Source organism: Harpegnathos saltator, unplaced genomic scaffold (genome assembly GCF_003227715.2).
Source record: "Harpegnathos saltator strain DR-91 unplaced genomic scaffold, Hsal_v8.6 scaffold770, whole genome shotgun sequence".
Classification (NCBI taxonomy): Eukaryota; Metazoa; Arthropoda; class Insecta; order Hymenoptera; family Formicidae; genus Harpegnathos; species Harpegnathos saltator.
Genome location: NW_020230616.1, coordinates 181982 through 205313, shown reverse-complemented (window position 1 = coordinate 205313; position 23332 = coordinate 181982). Strand labels below are relative to the sequence as shown.

The window sequence follows — 23332 nt, the reverse complement described above, 5'->3', positions numbered from 1 at the left end:
GTACGCGCAAGGCTAGCAACCCGTCCGGAGGGTTGAAACTGGTAGGGATGAATTTAGAGGATGACGAAAGTCGGACTAGAATTCTTTATCTTGATCCTGGATTTTACAGTCCCTTGTTTAGCTGAGGCTGCCGAGATGCGATCGAAGCTGGATACATCGATGAAATATCAGCGCGTTTCACACAGCCGAGTGAAACAATCTTCCTCTTTTCTTCCTTCTTGTCCTCCGTGCTCGGTTTTCATACTGCGGCCGGGACCTATACCCGGTTACTGACAATGCTAGCGATAATGGTGTTCGTACGCGACGTGTACGAAATTGTCGAGTGAGAGGTAGTAATAGGATCGCGTGACGGGATGATGGCACTCATCGCAACCACCATTGACCAGCCGCACCATATAAAGAGAGTCACAGAGAGTGGTTGTATATTGTGTATTGTATATTGTGTGTATATGTGTACATGTGCGTGTGCGTGTGCGTGTGCGTGTGCGTGTGCGTGCGTGTGCGTGTGTGTGTGTGTGTGTGTGTGTGCGTGCGTGCGTGCGTGTGTGCGCGCGCGCGCGCGCGTGTGTGTGTGTGTGTGTGCGTGCGTGCGTGCGTGCGTGTGTGCGTGCGTGCGTGCGTGCGTGCGTGCGTGTGCGTGCGTGCGTGCGTGCGTGCGTGCGTGTGTGCGTAGGTGCGTGCGTGTGTGCATGTGCGTGTGTGTGTGCGTGCATGGCGCGTGTGATGTGTATGGTATGTGTATAGGTATGATTTAATGTATGTATGTGGATATGGTGTGTGTGTGTGTGTGTGTGTGTGTGTGTGTGTGTGTATGGTGTCTGTAGTACGAGGTGCTTAGGGCTCACGGCAGCTTTAATCCGTTCATGGGCGCGCCGACCAGGCGAAGTAGCGAGTCAGGACGAGACGAGGTGCGGTGTACGAGAGGGTGGAAGCTCCCTCGCTCTCGCCCTCGTCAGAGAGAGGGGTAGCACCGGGAGAATGCGCGTTGTATCAAGCGCCGGCCCTTGCCGCGCAGCGTGGGAGTTAGTTCTGGTGAGGGCGCCAGGCAGCTCACTCACCGAAGTAACCCACTGTCCCAACCCTTCGATCCTCCATCCCTCGACCTTCGACCAACAAAGCAACCTCCACGGTCGCAACACTTCCTCTCACCACGATTCCGCCGTCGCTTATCGTCGAAAGTCCTACCGTGCGAAAAACGAAACGACACCGCGAGCGATTCGCGGAACCTGTCAGTGTGAGCGCGTCGACGACGCGAGACGTTCGCGAGGGTGCAGCAACGCGAAGAAGGGGCTGTCGCGCGACGAGCCGAGGTCGGAGAGTACGCATCGTGGCAAAAGGAGTGAGAGAGAGGGCGAAAGAAAACGAAACAAGCAGAAAAAGAAGAAGGGAAAGCGCGAGCGAGCGAGAGAGAAAGAGAGCGAGAAAGAGAGAGAGAGCGAGTGAACGAGAGAGAGAGAGAGAGAGAGAGAGAGAGAGAGAGAGAGGGAACGGTTCTCGTCGCTCAATGGAACACCGGCGCGGCCGGTTGAGATCGTCGGCGACGTCAGTACGGGAAGTCGGGCAACCGCGGGAAACAGCCTTTAACCTTTGAAATACACCGCGCGATTATAGTTGGAGACCAGACATCATCGTAGAGACGGAGTTGGTGGAAGAGAAAGAGAGAGCGAAAGAGAGAGAGAAGGAGAGAAAGAGAGAGAGTGAGAGAAAGAGAGAGAGAGAGAGCGAAAGAGAGAGAGAGAGAAAGAGAGAGAAAAGAGTGAGACAAAAGAAGAAAAACAGAGAAAGCGGGGGACAGAAGGAGGAACATATGCGTGGTAACTGCGGTGAAACGATTCGTCGAAAGCACCTGGAAGAATTTTCCAGCCTCAACACCGTAACTGACGACTGAACGACCGTGTGCTTCCGTTACCCGGTATAATTCCAACGCATCCCACACACACACATACACATACATAACACACCGCAACCACACATACCCACCGCAGCGTACACATAACTGTACATACGCACGCACACACTTATCTACCTACGGCGCGCGCGCGTTCTCTTTCTCTCTCTCGCTCTCTCTCGCTCTCTGTCTCTCTCTCTCTCTCTCTCTCTCTCTCTCTCTCTCTCTCTCTCTCTCTCTCTCTCTCTTTCGCTCGCTCTCTCTTTCTCTCTCTCTCTCTTTTTCTCTTTCTCTCTCTCTCTCTCTCTCTCTCTCTCTCTCTCTCTCTCTCTCTCTCTCTCTCTCTCTCTCTCTGGTATCACGCCCATATGAACGGCCATACGGAAGCGGAGCGTGGCGAGCGACGAAAATGTCAGTGAATGAAACGCGCCCCACCGTGTGTGATCGGACGACCTCCTCGTACGTGATATGATCGCACAGGGTGCTGCGTCGGGTGCTGCGAGCGCAATCTCTCCTCCGTGACAAGTGCCGTCTTTCGAGAGAACGGCGAAGTGATGCGCGACGGGGAACATCATCGGAGCAGCAGCAGCAGCAGCAGCAACAGCAACAGCAACAGCATCGGCCAGAAACGGCGTCTGGGGAGGGTGGAGCAGTGATAAAAGAGAAGTACGAGTACGGAAGTGAGAGGGTGAGGAACATCAGTCGTTTCTTCTTCTTACTCTACAACACGCGCGGAGCAAAGAAGAAGGCTATGTGAAAGGGTGCGTGTTAGAGGATCATCGGTGTGCGTATCAAGGTATCGTGGAATCGCGTGAAGGAGAGGAAGGGAAGGAAACAGGAAAGAAGATAGAGAGAGCGAGGGAGAGAGAAAAAGAGAAAGAAAGAGAAGAAAGCAGCGGCTGGGCGAAAGACGAAGAAACAACAAGACACAAAACAACGAAGGAAGAGGCAAGGGGAAAATAGAAACGAAGACGGGGTGAAGTAGAGAAAAAGAGAAACAGAAAAGAAGATTACGAGAGAAGGGACGGGGGTAGACAAGAGAAGAAACTAATAGAGAAAAAGAGAGAGAGAGAGGGAGAGAGGGGAGAGAGAAAGAGCGAGGAGCGAGAAAGCAAGTGTGTGCGTGTGTATACATGCGTGTGTGTGGAAGAGGGAGAGAGAAAGAGAAAAAAAGAAATAGATAGAGAGAACAGGGAAGAAAGGGGAGGTAAAGTCGAAGATTGGCATCACGGAACAACGCGACGCAGAGGGTCGAGGGAGAGGTCGAAACGGGAGATCGGAGGAAAGCTCGGAGGAAAAAGGCACGACTGACGCGGCGGCGAGAAATCAAGAAGCAAGTATTTTCACGTAATGCCCCGCGTAATTAATTAACACTGCACTTCCTCTATATCGATGAACCTCCTCTCGCGGTCTTTGTCTGTACTCCAGACGTCTCTCGCCTTTGTGACATCCTCACTACTATACGTGTAAACGCATATATTATATATGTATATATATTTATATATATACATGTATATGATATATAATATATACATGTCGATGTACCTTCTTCTGTGCCTTTGTTTGACCCTTGTGTACTTTCTGTCGCAATACACACGCTAGTCTACCGCCTTTCCGCGTTCTCGCACTTTGACTACGCGCACCGCTCCTGTCACGGCAGCAAGCCTTGCTTTTTCAACGTTTTTCGGGGCACCTGTTGATACGACCGACCTACATACCACACTCTATCCATATTATGTCACCCCGTTCGTTGTTCGACCGAGTCATCAGGAGCCGGTGTTCAGGAGATCGTCGCGTACGACTTGTCTATCGTCCGTTCTGCTCGCGCGAGTTATGTCGACGAGGGGATGTCACGAAGAACGCCCCTCGATGACGCGCGGCGGCCGCTCGTTCTCGGGAGATCGCGCGGTTCCCAGAGCAGATTCTTGCAAAGCCGGGACTCAAGTATCGAGACGAGATTGCTTCGTTTCTTCGTCGTGTCGTTCCCCGAAACGATCGACCGTCACGCAACATGCTGGCCGACATACGATGTGAAATTGCGCAACGGTGATGGTTTCGCTCATCGAGGAACACATCGGGATGATTCGAGGAAGAAGACGCTATTCGATTGTACCGAGGGACATCCGAATGAATAAAATCAGAGGTGCATGTTCGTATGTTACATTCAATATTGAGTTTCGGTAATTGTGAGCGCGGCCATCGTACGATTGCCAAGGTTCGTTGTGTTCGACGAAATCGCTCAGCCGCTCACATTTCTGAATCCATCTTTTTTTTCTTCCGTCGAACGAAGCCTCTCGACGCAAACGACGGACGGTATTTCCCATCAATACGATTTTCTTTCATGCAATTCAGAACGCAGTCGATGTCCGATAAGAGAATCTTCCAGAGAGGGATGAAAAGACTATCCCTGGTAATTATTCGGAAACAAATCTTCCCATTAGGTTCTGAACTGTATCGTGAGAAAACGCGTCCAGATCGTATTGAAGCTGACGTCGCGAGCGTAAAGCATGTAGCTTCCGAACGACAGAGAAAAAAAAGAAAAAAAACAAGAAGAAACATCGCCGAAAATCGCTGCAAATTTCCGGCCCGACGGTCGGCGAGTGGAGGGGGGAGCAGGGGGGGAGCGGAGAGGTAGATCCATTCCGGAGCGGCACGCTTGGCGAAAATGAAACTTCGCGGAGTCACGTTCGCGGCTAATCTCGCCGATATTTCGTGCACGATCGCAGCCCGAGCCAAGCCGCCTCGGGTAGGCACGGTTATTTATAAGCGAGCACACCGTGCGCCGCGACGCTCGCCCGTGTGATCGTTATCGTCGCGCGATCGACATCTCGTTGGCGTCGTCGTTCTCATTTCCGCTCTAAGGAAAAATCAACCGGCCCGGGATACATTCGATACGCGAGGGAGAAGAAACGAAAAAAAAAGAGAAAAAAGAAAAGAACGCGGGGTGGCGTAAGACAGAGAGGAAAAGAGGGTACGAACGAACGGAACGGGCTTGCAGGGGGAAAAAGTGTGTCTGTACATGTGTGTGAGAGGGAGAGAGCGAAAGTGAGCGAGAGGGAGAGAGAAAGAGAGAAAGGCGAGAAGGGAAAGATAAACGGATAAGGAAACAACGTCGACGGAGTTCATTCTCCGTAGAGATGGTAGCTTTATTGGCATACACGAGTGATCGCGAGCGGTTTAACAACGGGTGGCATCGATTGGTTTAAATGTTGTCCACACTCTCGAGCACCTTTACGCATCTATGGCACGCACGATGAGCACCTCCGATTACCTCCACATGTCGCCAGCACTTTGTTGAATATATATGTCCTGAGAAAAAAAAGTAAAAAATGAAATATATATATATATGTGTGTGTGTGTGTGTGTGTGTGTGTGTGTGTACATACATATATTTAGAAAAAAGCGATAGAAAAACCAAAACCAAATCTTTTTGTGTTCCTGGCACTTGGTAGAACGTCGCACGTTATTCTTTACTAACGACCTGATTTCAGGACGGTCGGTACAGGAGACATGTGCGCTTTATCACGAAGAGAATAAGCCAAGGTCGCGGCTACTATCACGGACTACCGAAAGTGAAGCGTATCGATTTAGAGGAGCATAACGCAATCGAGTGTCGAAGTCGAGTGAGTGATACACCGTGCACTCGAATCGGGTATTTGTTCTCGATAAAGGTAGAGCAGGAGAACGAGAGTGGGAAAGAGAGGGAAGAGAGGAAGGGAAAGAGAAAGAGAGGAGGATCCGTGGCCCAGGTGTTGTTTCGCGACAGATTCTTGCTCCCAGTGAGAGGACATGCTTGGAGGAAAATCGCGGTCGATACAGTCACACGCGTAGCACACTGTTGCGTTTTCTATGCAATAATCGTCGAAATTACATTACGCCGCCGCTCGTGATTTTTTATCAAGCTTATCCTCGACCTCCCCTTCTGCGCTCTCTCAGTATCAATCGACCGCCCCCGTACCTCCTGCCCACCTGCGTACTCAGCCACACACGCATACACGTAACACGCAGGTAGGCGCGTGCACACACATGCATAGAAACGTACGCACACACACGTACACACACACACAGACGTTATACACGCTCCATCCTCAGCTTCCCAGTGTACCGCGCGTTCAAACGAAAAGTCGGCCTAACCCCGAGTCGCTACAGACGTGCCTTTAGACTGGCAGTGAGTAGTAAGCAGCTAAAGCGTACAAGAAAACAAACCAAAAGCATCGTTGCTGTTCATGTAGGTCAATTATAACACCACACCCAGCCGTATAATCGACTACGACGAAAGCGGTGGTGGTGGTGGTGACGTTGGTGGTAATAGAGACGGGAGAAAGAGAGAGAGAGAAATAAATATATACGTAGCATATATATTTACATATATATACATAGAAAAAAAAAGAGATAGGGAGAGAGAAAGAGAGAGACAGGAGTGGTTGAAAAAGGTAAAGATAGAGAAAAAGAGAAAGGTAGAGAGAGAGAGAGAGAGAGAGAGAGAGAGAGAGAGAGAGAGAGAGAGAGAGAGAGAGAGGGATAGGGAAAAATAGATAGGGGGAGAGAGAGAGAGAGGGGGAACAGAAGAGCAAAAGGGAAAGAGAGAAAAGAGAGAGGATAGTGACTGTGAAATGAGAAAAAGAAACATGGCGGTCTGCATGTTCTGGCTGCTCACTTACGTGGGACAGGGGCTGGATCTGGCGGTAGGCAATCGACCAGCGATCATAGTGCAAGGCACACAAGGACTAGACTACCGTCATGGAAGCAATAGCATTAGAAAGAAGAACGAGCCGAACTCGATAGGCAGCAACCTGTTGCAGTTCAGGATATATCCTTCCGAAGGCTCCCACCGGGACGACCTATCGAATTGGCTGGTCTTCAACGACGAACCGCGGATATCCTCGTGGTCTCCGGCGGGCATACTGATCGACGACATGGTGAAGGAGCCGCGCGAGCTCCAGTCGGTGTTCTTCGCCTTGTCGCCCACCGTCCTGAACGTCCTTTATTCCGATTACATGACGTCGCAGACGTCCACGCACGCGATCGCCGTGCAGCCCGTCGTTCACGACGACAACAATCTGCATCTTCACGGCGGCCGGCCGCAGCATCAGCGCCCCAAGAAGCGGCGCATGTTGGGCTGCAGGCATCCCATCAAGGGCACGCTTAGCCTGCCGATCTTGGTGTGCGACGGCAAGAAGAACACTGCGGCGGCAGCGGCGGCGATTCTTCAGGACCCATCCAGACAATCGAACTACCACGACGATCTCTATGAGCAGAGATTCAACACTGCGACGAGTACGAAGACTGATCTCGCGCGCGCCGACGGCATACCCCGTGATGGCATATCAAATGGCGGCTTCATCCCGAGGCCACTTGTCTACGAGGCCAACAAGCTACCCGGCAAGCGGAATCAGATCTCGGTAGGACGGCGTTCAGCCGATGTGCCAGCCGAATCCCCGGGACACCAGGCTCAAGCGTCCGCGACGTCCTCGACGACCTCGACCGGCGCGAGCATCGCCTCGCAGTTCATGCTAAGGTCCATCAGGGGCAGTATACAGTACGACGTGCCGCAAATCGGTAAGCGTGTTGCTTTCGTCCTGTAATGATTGTCCTGTTCTGTTTTCGATTTTTAACCTCTCACCCCTCCTCGAATGCTTCCTTCAGAATGCGCCGTATGAAGAAGAGAAATCGGACCTTCGGGTTCAACTACGAGATTCGACGCTTTTGTTTGTCCACTATTTTGAGCAGGCGCGGTAGCCGTGAGTTTGCTTCAGGGACAAGAAATCACAATATTTTTAATAGTCTACTCGTTTTAATGGGTTCTTTAGTAAACTTTAGCACGCCTCTGGTAATAAGCAGAAAAAGATACTCCTTATAAATGGAAATATTTATATTTCTCCTTCGGAGATTGCACTGCAAAGCAAATTCCACTGCATATGGATACACGGCGTAACTCAATGAAATGAAAATATACAAGAAATGGAGAATCTTCAGAACGGTCTGAACGGTTTGCTAAACGACGAACGTACACAGATAATAACTCTAATCTTGTAAAATTTGTAATTTTGTAAAATCTTGTAACCTGCAATCTTGTAAAATTTGTTTAATTGAATTAAAATATTAAGACGACATACATACGTCGTGTCTTTTTGGCGGAAACGAACAAATTTTCTTCCAATGGTACTAACTCCGCAAGATGGCCGATCTGTCAGCTCAAATTAAATGAAAGTGCTGGATATATCAACGAAAATAAATAGTATTTCATGCAACTCTTCCGTGCTTGATGCTGTGCGCGATTCTTCGATAACAAATATTTTTTCAAATGCGTTTCTATTTTGTTAGAGAAATTGCTATTTTGTTTCTATTTTGTTAGAGAAATTACTATTTTGTTTTCTTCACGTGGTCTCTTTGCAAGGCGATAAAACAGATTCATGTAAACATGAGAGGGAAAAGCTAATATTATAAATATTTAAACTGTAAGTTGGCAAAGATTAGATTAACAAATGAGTATTAGTTTAACAAGTATACTCAACTCCGGTACTTTCTAGAAATAGAGAAACATTTCGCAGAGAGAGGAGGAGAGAGAGAGGGAGAGAGAGAGAGAGAGAGAGAGAGAGAGAGAGAGAGAGAGAGAGAGAGAGAGAGAGAGAGAGAGAATAAAGAAACTTCGTGAAATGAAACTTCAGAAATGAGAAATTAGCCGAGGCGATATTTCTGACAATGTTGTAATTCTTTACTAAAAATTCAAATGAGGAAGAAGCATGATTTCGATATTAATATTATGATGAAACCAATTAATTGAGACGCTGACGTTTGTTATATCAAAAAAATGATACTAAAATATCTTTAATGAGGCAATTGAAGATAATTATATACTCGCAATAATCAATTTGCCTATATTAATTTTTATAGGTTTCTTGGTTATAAGTTTATAATGAAAAATTTTATTAAATGAACACCTATATTGATGCTTCCTAATAACTCGATATTTTACTCAAATCCGATACTTCAGATAAAACATTAGACCGATTTGATATACGACCGTTTATCTTCGAGAATGAGAGTTTTATCGGAACGTTTACAAAAATATATATCAGGCGTATGGCTCGATATCGTCGCTCCGGAGAAATTCACGTTACGCGGAAAAACGCGCAGGAAAGGTTACTGCATTTCAATTAAAACCGCGAATCAAACAAACGCATTGCAATATACGCAAACACGCGATATTGGTTACACGAATAAAGGAGTCCGAATGTGAAGAGGGCAAGAAGAGTCGCGTCGCGAAATGCACAAAATGCTCCCGAAAACGAAGAAAAAACGACGAAACGCTAGTCGCACGAGCATGTCCCGCCGACCCTCCCAAATTTATTGATCCAAGAGGACGAAGCCGACGGCGAATCCGTGACAAGAGGATGACGAGAAACACGGTGTCCCGATAAACATTCTTCGATCTCGCGGACGCCATTTAGCAATCTCAACGCGCGACTTTGAAAACTTTTGAAAAATCCCTTTAAAATGTCGCGAATGTATGCCACGCTCGTGTCGCGAAAGAACGTGAACGAAATGCAAGGTACAGTCTGTAAAGTAAGAGCGTGTACGGGTTAATGTGTAGAAAAATTTATTTTTAATGATTTTTAAGTACATGGATTTGTTGTACTCCATGAGAAGAAAAATGCTGTACCATTAATAATGAGTCCAGTCACCACCGGCATTGATAATTGCCTGGCATCTCCGAGGCATTTCCACTAAGTTGACTGCGTATTCGTTCGATAAAGACCTCCAAATGAGACGAATTTGTCGTGTCAGCTGCTTCAAAGTGCACACTCTTTTTCCTCGAAGCTTGTGCTTGAGATATGCCCACACGTTTTCAATGGGATTTGCATCTGGCGACTGCGATGGCCAATCAAGTGTGACGATGCCAGACTGCTCTTTCCACTCGGTGCAAAGCTTGCTCCGGTGTTTTGGCTTGTTGTCTTCCTGTAAGATCCAGTCCTCGTTTTTTTTCAGTCGTTGTCTTCCTGTAAGATCCAGTCATCGTTCAGCAGTCGGCAATAAACACTTCTCATAAATTTTAAGCATTAAGGTCGGGTTCCGCTTAAACAAATTCACAATTTTTTTTTCCATATTCGGCGTCACTTTGCCTATCGAGCCACGTTCTGGCAAGTCATCGACATTTTTGATCTTCTTATATTGCTGAACCCACTTAGCGACGAACGATTTTGACTCTCCCATGTATTTAGCAGCAACTGTATGTGACATTTTTGGTCTTTTGGGGTGGGAACAAAGGCTCGTAGCGCAATGCGTATGCGGCACTCATGGCGGTTAACGTGTTTCTCAGGTTAGAGTTCGACGCCAACTGAATCTTTTATGACAAAGCATTCACGACAAAGATTTCATCTATCGGCTCACAAAAAAACTAGGACAATATTTGAAGCCAACTGCCACTTATGCCGTACACGCTTTTACTTTACAGACTGTAAAGTACGCTCCGGAGCGTTTCGCTTCGATTCGGTCGCCGTGCACGGGAAAAGGTTGCGTTTTATTATCAAGAACGCAATATTCGTGATCATCAGGAACGCGCAAATAAAATGTAAAGCGGAGTACACTCCGCGCGAGTTTCACTTTAACACACAAGCCGTGTGTTGCGCTGCGTATGAGAAACACTACACTTATCAACATAATGTAAACGCAATTTATTATCAGCGTAATGAGCTTAACGTTGAAATTCATATACATCGACCCATATTTTCATCTCCCGTGCGCGCACGTTTGTCACTAGATTCACTGCTCGGGGTCTCGTCCTACGCAGACATCGAATGAGAGATCTTCCTTGCCGTGCAAGTACACACAGCGGGAGAATCTGGTAACCGCATTTAACGTCGAGCGAGCCAGGCTTTTGAGAGACAGAGAGAGAGAGAGAGAGAGAGAGAGAGAGAGAGAGAGAGAGAGAGAGAGAGAGAGAGAGAGAGAGAGAGAGAGAGAGCGAGAGAGCGAGGGAGCGAGAGAGCGAGAGAGCGAGAGAGCGAGAGAGCGAGAGAGCGAGAGAGCGAGAGAGCGAGAGAGAGAGAGAGAGAGAGAGAGAGAGAGAGAGAGAGAGAGAGAGAGAGAGAGAGAGAGAGAGAGACAGAGAAAGAGAGAGAGAGAGAATGAGGAGGTGGGAAGGGAAGAGCGGAAGCGGGAGAGGGAGACGCTCCTTTACATTTATGTCGAACGAATAACACACAGAGAATCAGCCTGCCACGTTTAAACATTGAAACGCAGTTGCTGATGAGACTGTGACCATTGAGATGCGCATTTACCGGAGTATAATATCGCACGGCTCTCCGCCAATCAGTTAATGCTTCGTTTAAATATACATTAATTTAATTAATTTAATCGTTACGCGCAATTACAGGGCGACAAATCGTCGTCCTGCCTCTCTCCGAGGGTTGTATATTCGAATTAACATTTCAAATAACAACGAGACGATTGTGCATATCGATGAAACCTGTATTGCAGGATACGGAGATACAGAGCGCGAACGGCCGTAAAAAAGGATATTCTGTGAATTTTCTATAAATCTCTATGAATTTTCCAGCTTCACCGAGCTCGATCGTCGGGCAGCCCAAGTAAATTAACGTTATTTAATGTAAGAGTTATTTGAAAATAGAAATTTCGCAATCTCTATGAATTTCTGTAGATTTTTCGATTTCATCGAGATTAATTAATTGAATTAATATTATTCGATATAAAAATTGTTTCGAGTATGCATATATGTAATTCAAAGTAATTTAATAATATACTTTTACATTCTACTGTAAAAATTTATTGAAATAAAATCTCGCTCAAGTAGAATGAAAATTCACTCAAAGCGGTAATGAAAGTGTTGCCGTTCGGAATCGCAAGAGTAAATATGTAACTCAAACCGCAGAGTGGATTTTTAATCCTCATGAGTGAGTGTTTCTATCGACTATAGCGAATTTGTCCTGGTGGAATACATCAGATTTCAATTTCAATTTCGAAATGAAAATGTTCATTCGACAAATCAAAATGGAAAAGTTTACTTGAAAAGATTTAGATGATATAAATCATGATGTTGACTCCTGCGTATATATATAATCCTTGTTATTTATTTGCAGAATGCCCTGTCTCCGAAGACGGAATGGAGAGATTTGCTTGTCCAACTGCGGATAGAATGGGCAGATATCATTGCATCGACGATCATGTCCTGTGTGATGGCTTTATTGACTGTCCCACAGGCGAGGACGAGGACAGGCAAGCCTGCATGTTTTATAAAACCGTGAGTAAAATCATATAATTGTATATGTGTCTCTGTTTAGTCTTCAGTTCTTTTCGTCAAATTGCTCGAGAACGTGAACAATACTCACAAACTCTTACACGAATCAAACTCGGCGATGTATCATCTACACAATGTCGTTCCCCCGTATATCGTTTGGATTTGGAAATATCATACTTGGAAATAATATACTTGAAAATTTGAAAGTCATATGTACATTTTCTCTCGAAATGAGTGGAAATATAAGGATCTCAGAGTGCTCAAATTCTTTATGTTGCGTTTACGTTACGTCTATACCTTCGTCTTGAGAGACACCATGGTGTTTATGTGCGCCTCCTCCAATTTTTATTTATGATTCTTCGTTGTTTTATAAATAGCGCGGCGTCTATTTCTCCATCTAATTCATGTTCACGCATAGGTACGTATAACGAGGTGTTCATCGAGTGTTCATTTATTAAAAAACGGTGGAAGCTATAAAAGAAGAAAAAACCAATCAGGAAGAAAGTCATTCTGCTTGCAAACATAATTATATTGTTTGAAATGCTTCTTCGCACTTCTTGGATCTGTTATATCTTTTTACACTTTTTACTTCTTTTAAATTTGTTCCTTTTAATTAAATTTGTTACACTAATACAAGAAAGATGTACATTAAACCGGACTTCTTAACAAAAGCGACATCAGCTGTTCTTGTTCTTTTTCAAAATGTAGCGCTACAGTGCAACTATTTATTGTTCTTTGCTTATTCCTGAACAAGTATACTCGTTCGTAGAATAGTTTAAATACTTTATTTAAACTGTTAAATACTTTATTTTTCGATTCGTTTGGAGGCGCATCCAATATCCAATAAAAAACCAATCTATTAGACATTATTGCGAAACAAATTCTTCCATTCTGAGGTTTTCTCCACACTGAAAAAGTGCTCAAATTGTTTCGCAAATAAATATATACTTGAAAGCAAGAAAGATTTAAACATCTTTTTCATCCATTTTGGAGTGCAGTCGATGTACCAATACAAAAATTTGTTTGTGGATAATGTTCAGAAGATTGATTTCTTTATTGGATATCGGATATATTTCGAGATACATCGAAAAAAGATGTATTTTGCATACACTGATTTCTAGTACTTAGTAAATTGTCGACTTTCTAGGCATCTCAAATGGAGGAAGTGAAAGACGCCATTTCATTTGGAGTTTACTCATACATATATAAATTACACCGACAATCACTGCTAAAGTTAATATTAGAATTTATAGTGCATAATATAATTAAACGTTTGAAAATACCAAATAAATAGCACATGCGTTGATAGACAATTAATATTCAAAATTAATAAAAGAAGGAAACGAAATATAAAAAAGTATAAAAAAAATTTGTACAATAGTTTTACAAAAATATACCATACATGAAAAACAAAAGATCATTTCTCTTGATCACAGAAAATAGACGAAATATAATGAGCTCTAACTTTAGCAAAAATAATAACAAAATTGTTGAAAAAATATTTTACATTTTGAAATCTTTAAAATCTTCAAATATTTTTATGAACGTTTAATTTATTTCTTTTCTCTATAGTGATACATAAATAGAGAACACGGCTCGCCAAATTTTTCAGGAAATTTGTCGAGTTTAACAACATAAAAAGACGCTACGTACACCGCTTATAGCATTTGAATAAACAGATTTTTCTTTAATCTATTTATTCTCAAATTGCAACATGTGATTTTTTACCACAGAGTTATTCAACGTTGAAGCAAAACATATCCTTGCAGCCTTAAGCACGTACAGAAAGTGAATGAATTAATGTATGACGTTCATTAAAAAATGATTATAAAGTTCAAAATCTTTTTTTTAAATTATATTCTTCACCTTTTTAAATAAATTAGTTGTGTCAATGTGAAAGTTATTCGAAAAAATTAAGCTAAAATTGAAAGATTGTTTTATCATTAAATTATACAACTTATAAATAGAAAATACAATTGGATAATCGTTGTATCATATTACTTGAAAATTAAAGTCTTCTAATTTTTCTAGTGTCGTAAAACTTAAAAATAACAGATTATTCAACTAGTCATTGAATTCGATAAGAAGGTACTTGCTATTGAATCTATGACTTGGAAATAAAAGGGAGTTTGATTTACCTTCGAGTTATCTACGACTTCCATTTTTCATTAAAAACAATAGTACTTTGTAACGGAAATCTTAAAGCTAATAAAAATGTGACGAATTTATTTATAAATTGAATTTATTACTTCAGGCAACCTATTTAACATGTGTATTTGTTTAAAAAATAGTTCAAATTTCCGCTGAGAACTATCATTGTATGTGTATTTCTTTAAAGTTTTTTATAACTTAGAAGTTATTCTAATGGGAAGTTAACACTTGAGACCACTTCTTAGAATAGATATCCCCTTTAGTACATTATCATTTTTAAAGTGATAGAAAGAAGACGAATAAATCTCACAAAAATGGAAAAAATATTGATGTTGGCTAATATGAATATGACAAATTTCCTTTTAATGTCGTAATATATAGAGTGTCCGGGATTTTTTGGAAACGGAAAATTATGAAGATTAATCAGATCAAACTGAGAAGTCAGATACCATCTTGCAAAAATCATAATAGTTATTAAGTTATTTATGATTGAAAATAACCACATCTGGAGGCTCTTTTAATTGATAACTTGAAAATTTGGGTACTTATTTGCAAAATTTGTAAAGGATCTTTTTGTTCAGAATGACCTAATTTACAATTATATGACGGTGTCTAGCGATAGATATGAGTATATTGAACTTTCAACTCTATCGCTAAGCACAATAGCCGTAATATAATTGTAATAGATTAGATCATTTTAAACAAAAAGATCCTTTACCATTTTGCAAATAAGTAGGCAAATTTTCAAGTTATCAATTAAAAGAATCTCTAGATATGGTCATTTTCAATTATTAATAACTTAATAACTATTGCTTTTTTTGCAAATTAGTACTTGAGTTTTCTTCTCAGTTTGATTTGATTAATCTTTAAGATTTTTCGTTCCAAAGGATCCCGGACACCCTGTATATGTTCACAATATAACTCAATAATACTTTATGAGAGATATTACCTTTTTAATAACATTAAATATAAAAATTTGTTTGTATGATTAGTTGATATTTTTCAATTATAAACAATTATATCATATCTTTATATGATTTCATATCATATCTTTATATATATTATATCTTTATAATTATTTTATGATATGATATTAACGATGTTTTGTCACAATAGACTTAATTGAAAGCTAATATATAACAGTATATATTATCGTAAAATCTATTTCTAATTTCCTAATTTTTTAAAAACGTTAAACAGTTTATATCCTGAACTCTCATAAACATGATAATCTTAAATGGAATATCACTGAGAAATCGTAAGGATATCATAAGGATGTATGAAAATCGATATATGTAAGAAATATGAGAATATTAGTAACATATATAATAAATAAATAAATATATATATATATATATTTAATTATGGAATATATAATTTCAACATATAGTATCATATGCTGTCTATGATTATAGGCTATTTGTAATGATGAATATTATGGAAATTTTAATTGGTTTGATATGTATAATAGTATTAAACACTGGCGGATTCTAAGGGAGAGTTTTGAGGTTAAAACCTTCCCTTCCAAATTAAAAGAAATCAGTCTTACTAGATCCGTTTAGAAAATTTAGGTAAAATGATACAGGCCGATTGACGCAGGCGCCCGTGAATCAAATTCTTATGTCTAGGATTTTAGGATTCACTGCATCCAAATTGTCCGATTTCTGATATACAATGTCCGCTGTTGTTTGCTGAGAGTCTATTAATGATTATAAAAACACGTAAAGCTACAGCATTATTGTATTTACGACTTTTTTTCTAATTAAGTTGATAGTTTGGCAAATTTTCGTGAATCCCCATAAGACCAATATTAAATTAAAATTACATTAACTCAACAACTGGTCTGATAAATCTGATAAATCTGCTGAAATTGTATACAGTATTTTATGATTACAATACCTACTAATTATCAAAGTTTGAACAATTTGACATTATTTTTGTTTTAGGGATAATACAACCTTAAACAGTTTATTTTTATGAAATTCTGTTAGAGTCTATAGAAAAGCTTTCCTATTGAATATCGGACGTCGTACATTGAACATCGGATGCAATGTGAATCCTCCTTTATAGGCTTCGCCCATTCTGGCTTTCATCCCTCCTCCGACTCTGCCATAAAACAAAAAAATAAAAAAGAAACAAAATAAAAAAACAAAGAAAAACAAAAAACAAAAAGAATAAAAAAAATGGGATCATAAGTTTCACCACGTTCTCATCGCTGATCCTAGAGTTAAAGCTAAGCGTGAAACAAAGAAATATATCAAATAAAATAATTTTATTAAATCCTTCCCCTCTCATTATCAACGTCAGGATCCGCTAGTGGTATTAAAAAACAATATTAAAACAAATAGACAACACAGCGTATTTTTGTTTCTATAAAATTTAGTTTACGTTGAGTTTATATAAAATATAGATTAGCTTGAAATGTGCGAAAACGGTGCTTCTTAAATTTATATACTGGATAATATAACATAACATACATGAATGTTCATTATTTACATAGGTAACACAGAAAATAAAATAATATTATTATATATCATAAAATTTTAATTAATTTATAATAATTTACAATTAATATATATTGGGTGAGTGCAAAAGTTCGTGCGGAGTTTGTGAGTAAAAGTCACACAGTGATTAGGCAAACAAAAATCTTTATTCAATCAATGATATATTCTCCATCGTTTTCTATAATCCTTTCCCAACGTTCTGGCAGCATACGGATGCCTCGATCATAAAAACTGCGCGGTTTAGATTCGAAGAACGAAGAGACGCCGTTTTTTAAGGCCTCCAAAGAGTCAAAGTTTTTTCCATTTAAATAATTTTGCAATGACCGGAACAAGTGATAGTCAGATGGTGCGATATCAGGAGAATACGGTGGATGCGTTAAGACATCCCATTTCAGGCTCTTCAGTTTGCGCAGCGTCTTTTTCGAAACGTGTGGTCTGGCGTTGTCGTGATGAAAGACGACTCCCTTGCGATTTGACAAAATCGGACGTTTCTCTTTTATTTCTCGATTCAGATTGGTTAATTGGCGACAGTACTTGTCCGAATCAATCGTTTCGCCAGCGGGGAGAAGCTCGAAATAGATTATGCCCTTGCAATCCCACCAAACAGAGAGCATCACCTTCATCGGGTGCAAACTGGCCTTTGGTATTGCGTCACCATGCTCACCTGATTGTTTCCATGTCCGTTTGCGCTGAACATTGTTGTAGAGGACCCATTTCTCATCGCCCGTCACTAGTCGATCCAAAAACGACTCGTTATTGAGCCGCCCGAGTAAAGAAACGGCTGCAGAAATTCGCTTGATTTTGTTCTTCTCGGTCAGCAAATGGGGCACCCATATATCGAGCTTCAAATCGAATCCCATCTTTTTTAAACGCCGAAAAGCGGTTGATCGGTCAACGTTTAGTGAGTAGTAGCAACTTCTTCTGTTGAAATTCGCGGATTATTGAGCACTAAAGTACGCAAAACATCGTCATCAATGTCAGAAGGTCGACCAGAGCGTGGCTCGTCTTCAAGGTTAAATTCTCCGCGCCGAAATTTAGCAAACCATTTTTCCACAGTTCGTTTAGCTGGTGCTTCATCCTGATAAACATCCTGAATGTTTTTTACGGCTGCGGCAACGTTTATTCCCTTCCGAAACTCGTAAAGCATAACATGCCGTAAATGCACCTTATCGATACTCATTTTTAAAGTGATATTTCTCGAAGCAGTTTGTATGAAAACAAATGATTTTTTTTTTAATAATAGCTGAAGACGTCACCTTTCCAACGTTATATAATATGTAGATGGAAGTATTAATGACAACACTTTACGACGCTTATAACTCCATCTATTGAAACTCCGCACGAACTTTTGCACTCACCCAATAATATGGTATAGTGTTGAAATCAATAGACTGTTCTTTATAAATTTTTGTATCAATTTCTATTCACTATATTTTACTTATTATTCCACTTGAATATAAGAATTTATATAAAATGATAAATTTTATTTTCGTAGAAAAATAAAAAGGAGATAGGAAAAGAAGCTTAGTGTTATAACAAATTTATAAAGAATATGATTTTTTATTATTTCCTATTTATTATTTTAAGTAGAGTTAGATTACATAAATATTTTAACATTTTCTTGGTCTGGGATTACAAGGATTTGTCGATCTCATGTCTACATGCATCATGTCTACAGTTAATGCAAGGAAGGTTGCAACACTTTTATCTCGATGAACTTTATAACACATCCGGTGTCTAATAGGAAAGTGTATCTTTTCAGATTTACTAAAAAATAAATTCTCCAATCGGATACAGGATGCGTTGCAAAACGCATTGAGATAAAAGTGTAGCAACTTTTTATCTTCTAACTATATATATTTGTGTACCATGATTATAATTATCATATTAATGTATACACGGTAAGAAAATTATATTTTCCCAAAATTTTGATAGTCATTCTCAGAAGCTATCTCAAAAACAACCATTAAACAGTATTGTATTATCATATACGAGGGCGGTCCGATAAATACTTAGCCTCACCGCCCGATGGCGCCACTATCGCAAGAGAAATTTACTATCGTGTAGTACATTCTCGTAGACGGCTACTGTTGAAATTTCAACCGAATCGGACTCGTAGTTTTGTTTTGATCACGTGTGGAAGCGGCCGTGTCCGCGGATTTTAGAAAAATGGAAAAAGAGCAATATCGGTCGGTGATTCGATTCTTGTTTTTGGAAGGGAAATCGCGCAGCGAAATCAAAGAGCGCTTGGATGCTGTATACGGTGACTCTTCTCCTTCGATGGCGACCGTCAAAAATTGGTTTAACGAGTTTCAACGTGGTCGCACGTCGGTTTTTGATGAGCCACGCCCAGGTGCCCCGAAAACGGCTACCACGGAGGATAACATGACAAAAATCCACGATCTCGTATTGGCAGACCGCCGATTGAAGGTGCGCGAGATAGCTGAGACAGTAGGCATCTCAAAAGACCGCGTGGGTCATATCCTGCATGAAATTTTGGGCATGAGAAAGCTGTCGGCGCGATGGGTGCCGCGTTTGCTCACTCCGGACAACAAGCGCAACCGTGAGACCACTTCAGAGCAGTGTTTGACGCTGTTTAAGCGCAATCCGAAGGAGTGTCTGCGTCGTTTCGTGACCGTCGACGAAACATGGATCCACTGGTATACACCAGAGACCAAGGAACAGTCGAAACAGTGGACTTCACCCGGCGAACGTGCTCCGAAGAAGGCGAAGACTGTCCTATCGGCCGGAAAGGTGATGGCCACCGTTTTCTGAGATTCACAAGGTGTGATCTACATCGCCTACCTGGAGAAGGGCAAAACGGTCATAGGGCTGTACTATGTCGAATTATTGGAGATTCGACGCCGAATTGCAGAAAAAACGGCTCCATTTGACGAAGAAAAAAGTGTTCTTCCACCATGACAACGCACTGGCTCACACCTCCGCCCTCGCCACGGTTAAATTGGTCGAATTGGGCTACGAATTGCTGCCCCATCCATCGTATTCTCCAGATTTGGCCCCGTGCGACTTCTTTTTGTTTCCAAACTTGAAAAAGTCACTCGCCGGGCAGAAATTTGAGTCGAATGAGGAGGTCATCGCCGCCACGGAGGCCTACTTTGCAGACCTCGAGAAAACGTATTTTTCAGACGGGTTAAAGAAGTTGGAGCATCGCTGGGTCAATTGTATCGAGCTAAAAGGAGACTATGTTGAGAAATAAATTGCCACTTTTCCAAAATTTTCGTTTTTCTTTTGTAGGCTAAGTACTTATCGGACCACCCTCGTATATACTCTGCCTATTTTAATTTTAATATTATTTATATTGTTATAAACACAAATTATACACAACAAATATTCATTAATATTTAATATTACTATTTCTTTGTTTCTAAAAACTATCTACTTTTTACTGTTCTACGACAAATTGTCAAAAAAAGAAAAATCGCTTTAAATAAATTATCACATATTATATGTATATATAATTATCAAATGAGGAATATATTGGAAGCGAATGTATTGATTGGAAATATATTAAATATTAAATTTAATATATGTTGAGCTGTTTAATATAAAGTTATGTATAATAATTATAGTTAATTATTTGTACACATAAAACGATCCAAAACCTTAACATGTCTAATTAAGCATATCTAACAATAAAATCATTTGATGATTTAGAGTTATATCTTTTATTAATGAAAATATCGTAATATTGACTTTTTTCAAGTTCAGATTAAATTGAAAATAATGGACTTTCCGAGAGTTAAATTTTAATACGGTAAACATGCGAGTAACAGAATTATTTTCTTTACTGAATTTCAAGCAGATAGAAAGAAAGGAGAAAGAATATTAGATTTTATTAACGATCTATGGTCTTTTCACATTGTAAAATAAACTTCATAAAACTCGGCCACATCAAACGATGAAATTCAATTTGCAAAATGTAATTAAGCGAGTTCTCTCTTCAACTGTGGTTTGCATAAAAATTATTAATTAATATCGCGTATTAAATGTTATTTAAGCTTGGATTGTTGATCACCTTACACGATATTTTTTATACAATATATATGGCTGCTAATTCTCAAACAAAAAAAAATATATGTGCACACACAAGACATAATCCTCGAGATAATTTTTAATATATACAAGATATTTCCTGGGATATGTAGCTAATTTTATGATATTAGTAATATTATAATATTGATTATATATTATATGATAAGTATTAATCCTGAAGGACAGAGAATTTTAGTTAACTTTCTATTTTTATTGAAACTTCTGAGGTTGGATTGATTGTTTCGACATTTTCGTGTCGGAAAGCATCACACGCTATATGACAAGTTTAGGGCAATTAATCATTTTTTTTTATATTTCCTTGTGTTTATCGTTTTCAGATTTCAGTTTTAGATTTCAGCCCTCAGTTTCTAGTTTTTACAATTATAAAAGGAAATCAAATAACTTCAATATATTAATATGTACCAACAGTACATATTATACATACAACAGTATACCAACAGTTATAATATAACATACATATGTTATTTCTATGTTATATAATAGTTATATTCAATGTTTGCTGAGGTATTAACCTCTTGCGAAGCGAGAATATCGAGTTCTACTAGACAATTAAAATCATGTACATCATAATCACATATTACATAACAAGATCACGATAACAAAAATTATATTACACGAAGAAAACAAATCACATATTTTTTATGTTAAATGTGAAAGGCACTAAAGTTATCGCAAAAGAGACACTGTACTTTTCACTTGGCATACCGGAAACATAATTTACCTGACTTATGTTGTTGGTTTTAAAATGTTTAAAAATGTTAAGTAGTAACAATATATTTAATTTGTATTTTACCTTTAGAATTTTGTCCTTAAAATGTACAAGAAATATTAATAATATATCCTATAGAAATTCTGAGGATGTTCTGCATTCCCAGAATATTTTAAAAGTTTGCCTTGGACTTCCGTCCCGTTTGCTCTTCCTTAGAACATCCACAGTACATCTTGGGATTGAAACAGGATTTTCTATGAATATTCTATTTTATATATGGAATATCCATAAGATATTCTATTTTATCTGCCTAAATCCGTCCTGGATATTCGGTGGCTTTTCTGAGAGCACGTCTTTCTGCTATCTGTTTTTAACAGTCGTGGAAAATATTGCGTGTAGGAGAAAGAATGTACCTTAGGAATGTATGTTCATAGTGTACTTGTTTGCTCTCTTTTGCGAACTTCTAGTTAACGCCAAGAATACAATTATTTCAATATGTTTCAGACGAAAGCGCACCTGGACGTATTAGCGGACGCCATACTACGATGGGCGAGAGGACGCTAATTCCTTTGTTGACGATGAACCTGTACATAAAATCACAAGTCTGATATGTCTACTTCTTTATATATTCAACGATATTCCTTTTCTCCTACATCATATCTATTTTCCGGAAACTGTTTTCTCTCTATGTTTGGCGCATAGAGACGTTCATATTGAAATCAAACTCAGGGGAACGTTAAGATGAACCGTCTCTCTCTTTCCGACTCTTCTTCCCTTCCTTATTCCTCTTACTCTTTCTATCTCTACCTTCTGCCTCTTTCTAGTCTCTTGCTCTACCCATCTCTCCCTTTATTCCTCCTCACCTCTCTCTCTCTCTTCCCCAAAAGTGAATACGACTGCTCGACTTAATCTCCGAGGGGACACGGCATGGTTCTAACTACATTAAAAAGAAATAAAAAAAATCGGTTAGCAAGGTCTATCGTAACCAAGATATCCTCACATAAAGTACAAATTAAGGTGTCCGAACTTTTAGGATGTTATAAATAAAGTTCGTAAGAATTATGGCATTTTAACGTCGCCCTGTACGGCGCGCGAGAGTATCCGACTTGGATGATTTCAGTTCTATAAGTACCTACCGCTATATCACACAGATGATGATGATGATGATAATGACAATGATAGTGATGGTGGTTATGATGATGATAATGATTATGATTATAATGATGATGACAATGATAGTGGTGGTGGTTATGATGATGACGATGATTATGATTATGACGACGACGATGATGATGATGATGTCGATGATAATGATGATGACGACGATGATGATGATGATGATGATGATGATAATGTATTACGATTTCATATTGAGCGATTTCCGCGAGATCGTACTAACTCTCTAACGACTTTATTTTGGTACAATAAAGTAATTTTGAAGACTGAGAACTATTTACTTCATTCCCAAGAGTGAAAACAGCGCGGCTTCTTCACCGTCGCCGATTCAGGGACAAATACGATCGTGTGTCGTTTTGGCGAGGAACAAACTGCTCCAAGCACGCGTACTTAGAGACTTCCTCCTAGAGTACTTCCCGAGAGAATGTAACGAAGACAAAGAATTGTACTCGCGTTTAATCAAACAATCGCTCCGGAGACGTCGAGCGCACGTAATTAGTAAAACGTATACGTCGATCCCGGGCTACTGATGTCGCGTACCGTCACGAAACGACGTCTCCTTCGCCTTGTGC

General features: G+C 40.4%; 1 protein-coding gene across 1 annotated transcript; it reads left to right on the top strand.

Annotated features, from left to right (window-relative positions):
* Positions 1-6459: 6459 nt before the first annotated feature.
* jeb (low-density lipoprotein receptor domain-containing jelly belly protein) lies at positions 6460-22220 on the top strand. Its single transcript, XM_011151512.3, has 3 exons — positions 6460-7447; positions 11989-12149; positions 22089-22220. The coding sequence occupies exons 1-3, from the start codon at positions 6502-6504 to the stop codon at positions 22146-22148; spliced, it is 1167 nt and encodes a 388-aa protein (XP_011149814.1). The 5' UTR covers positions 6460-6501; the 3' UTR covers positions 22149-22220.
* The last annotated feature ends 1112 nt before the right edge of the window (positions 22221-23332 follow it).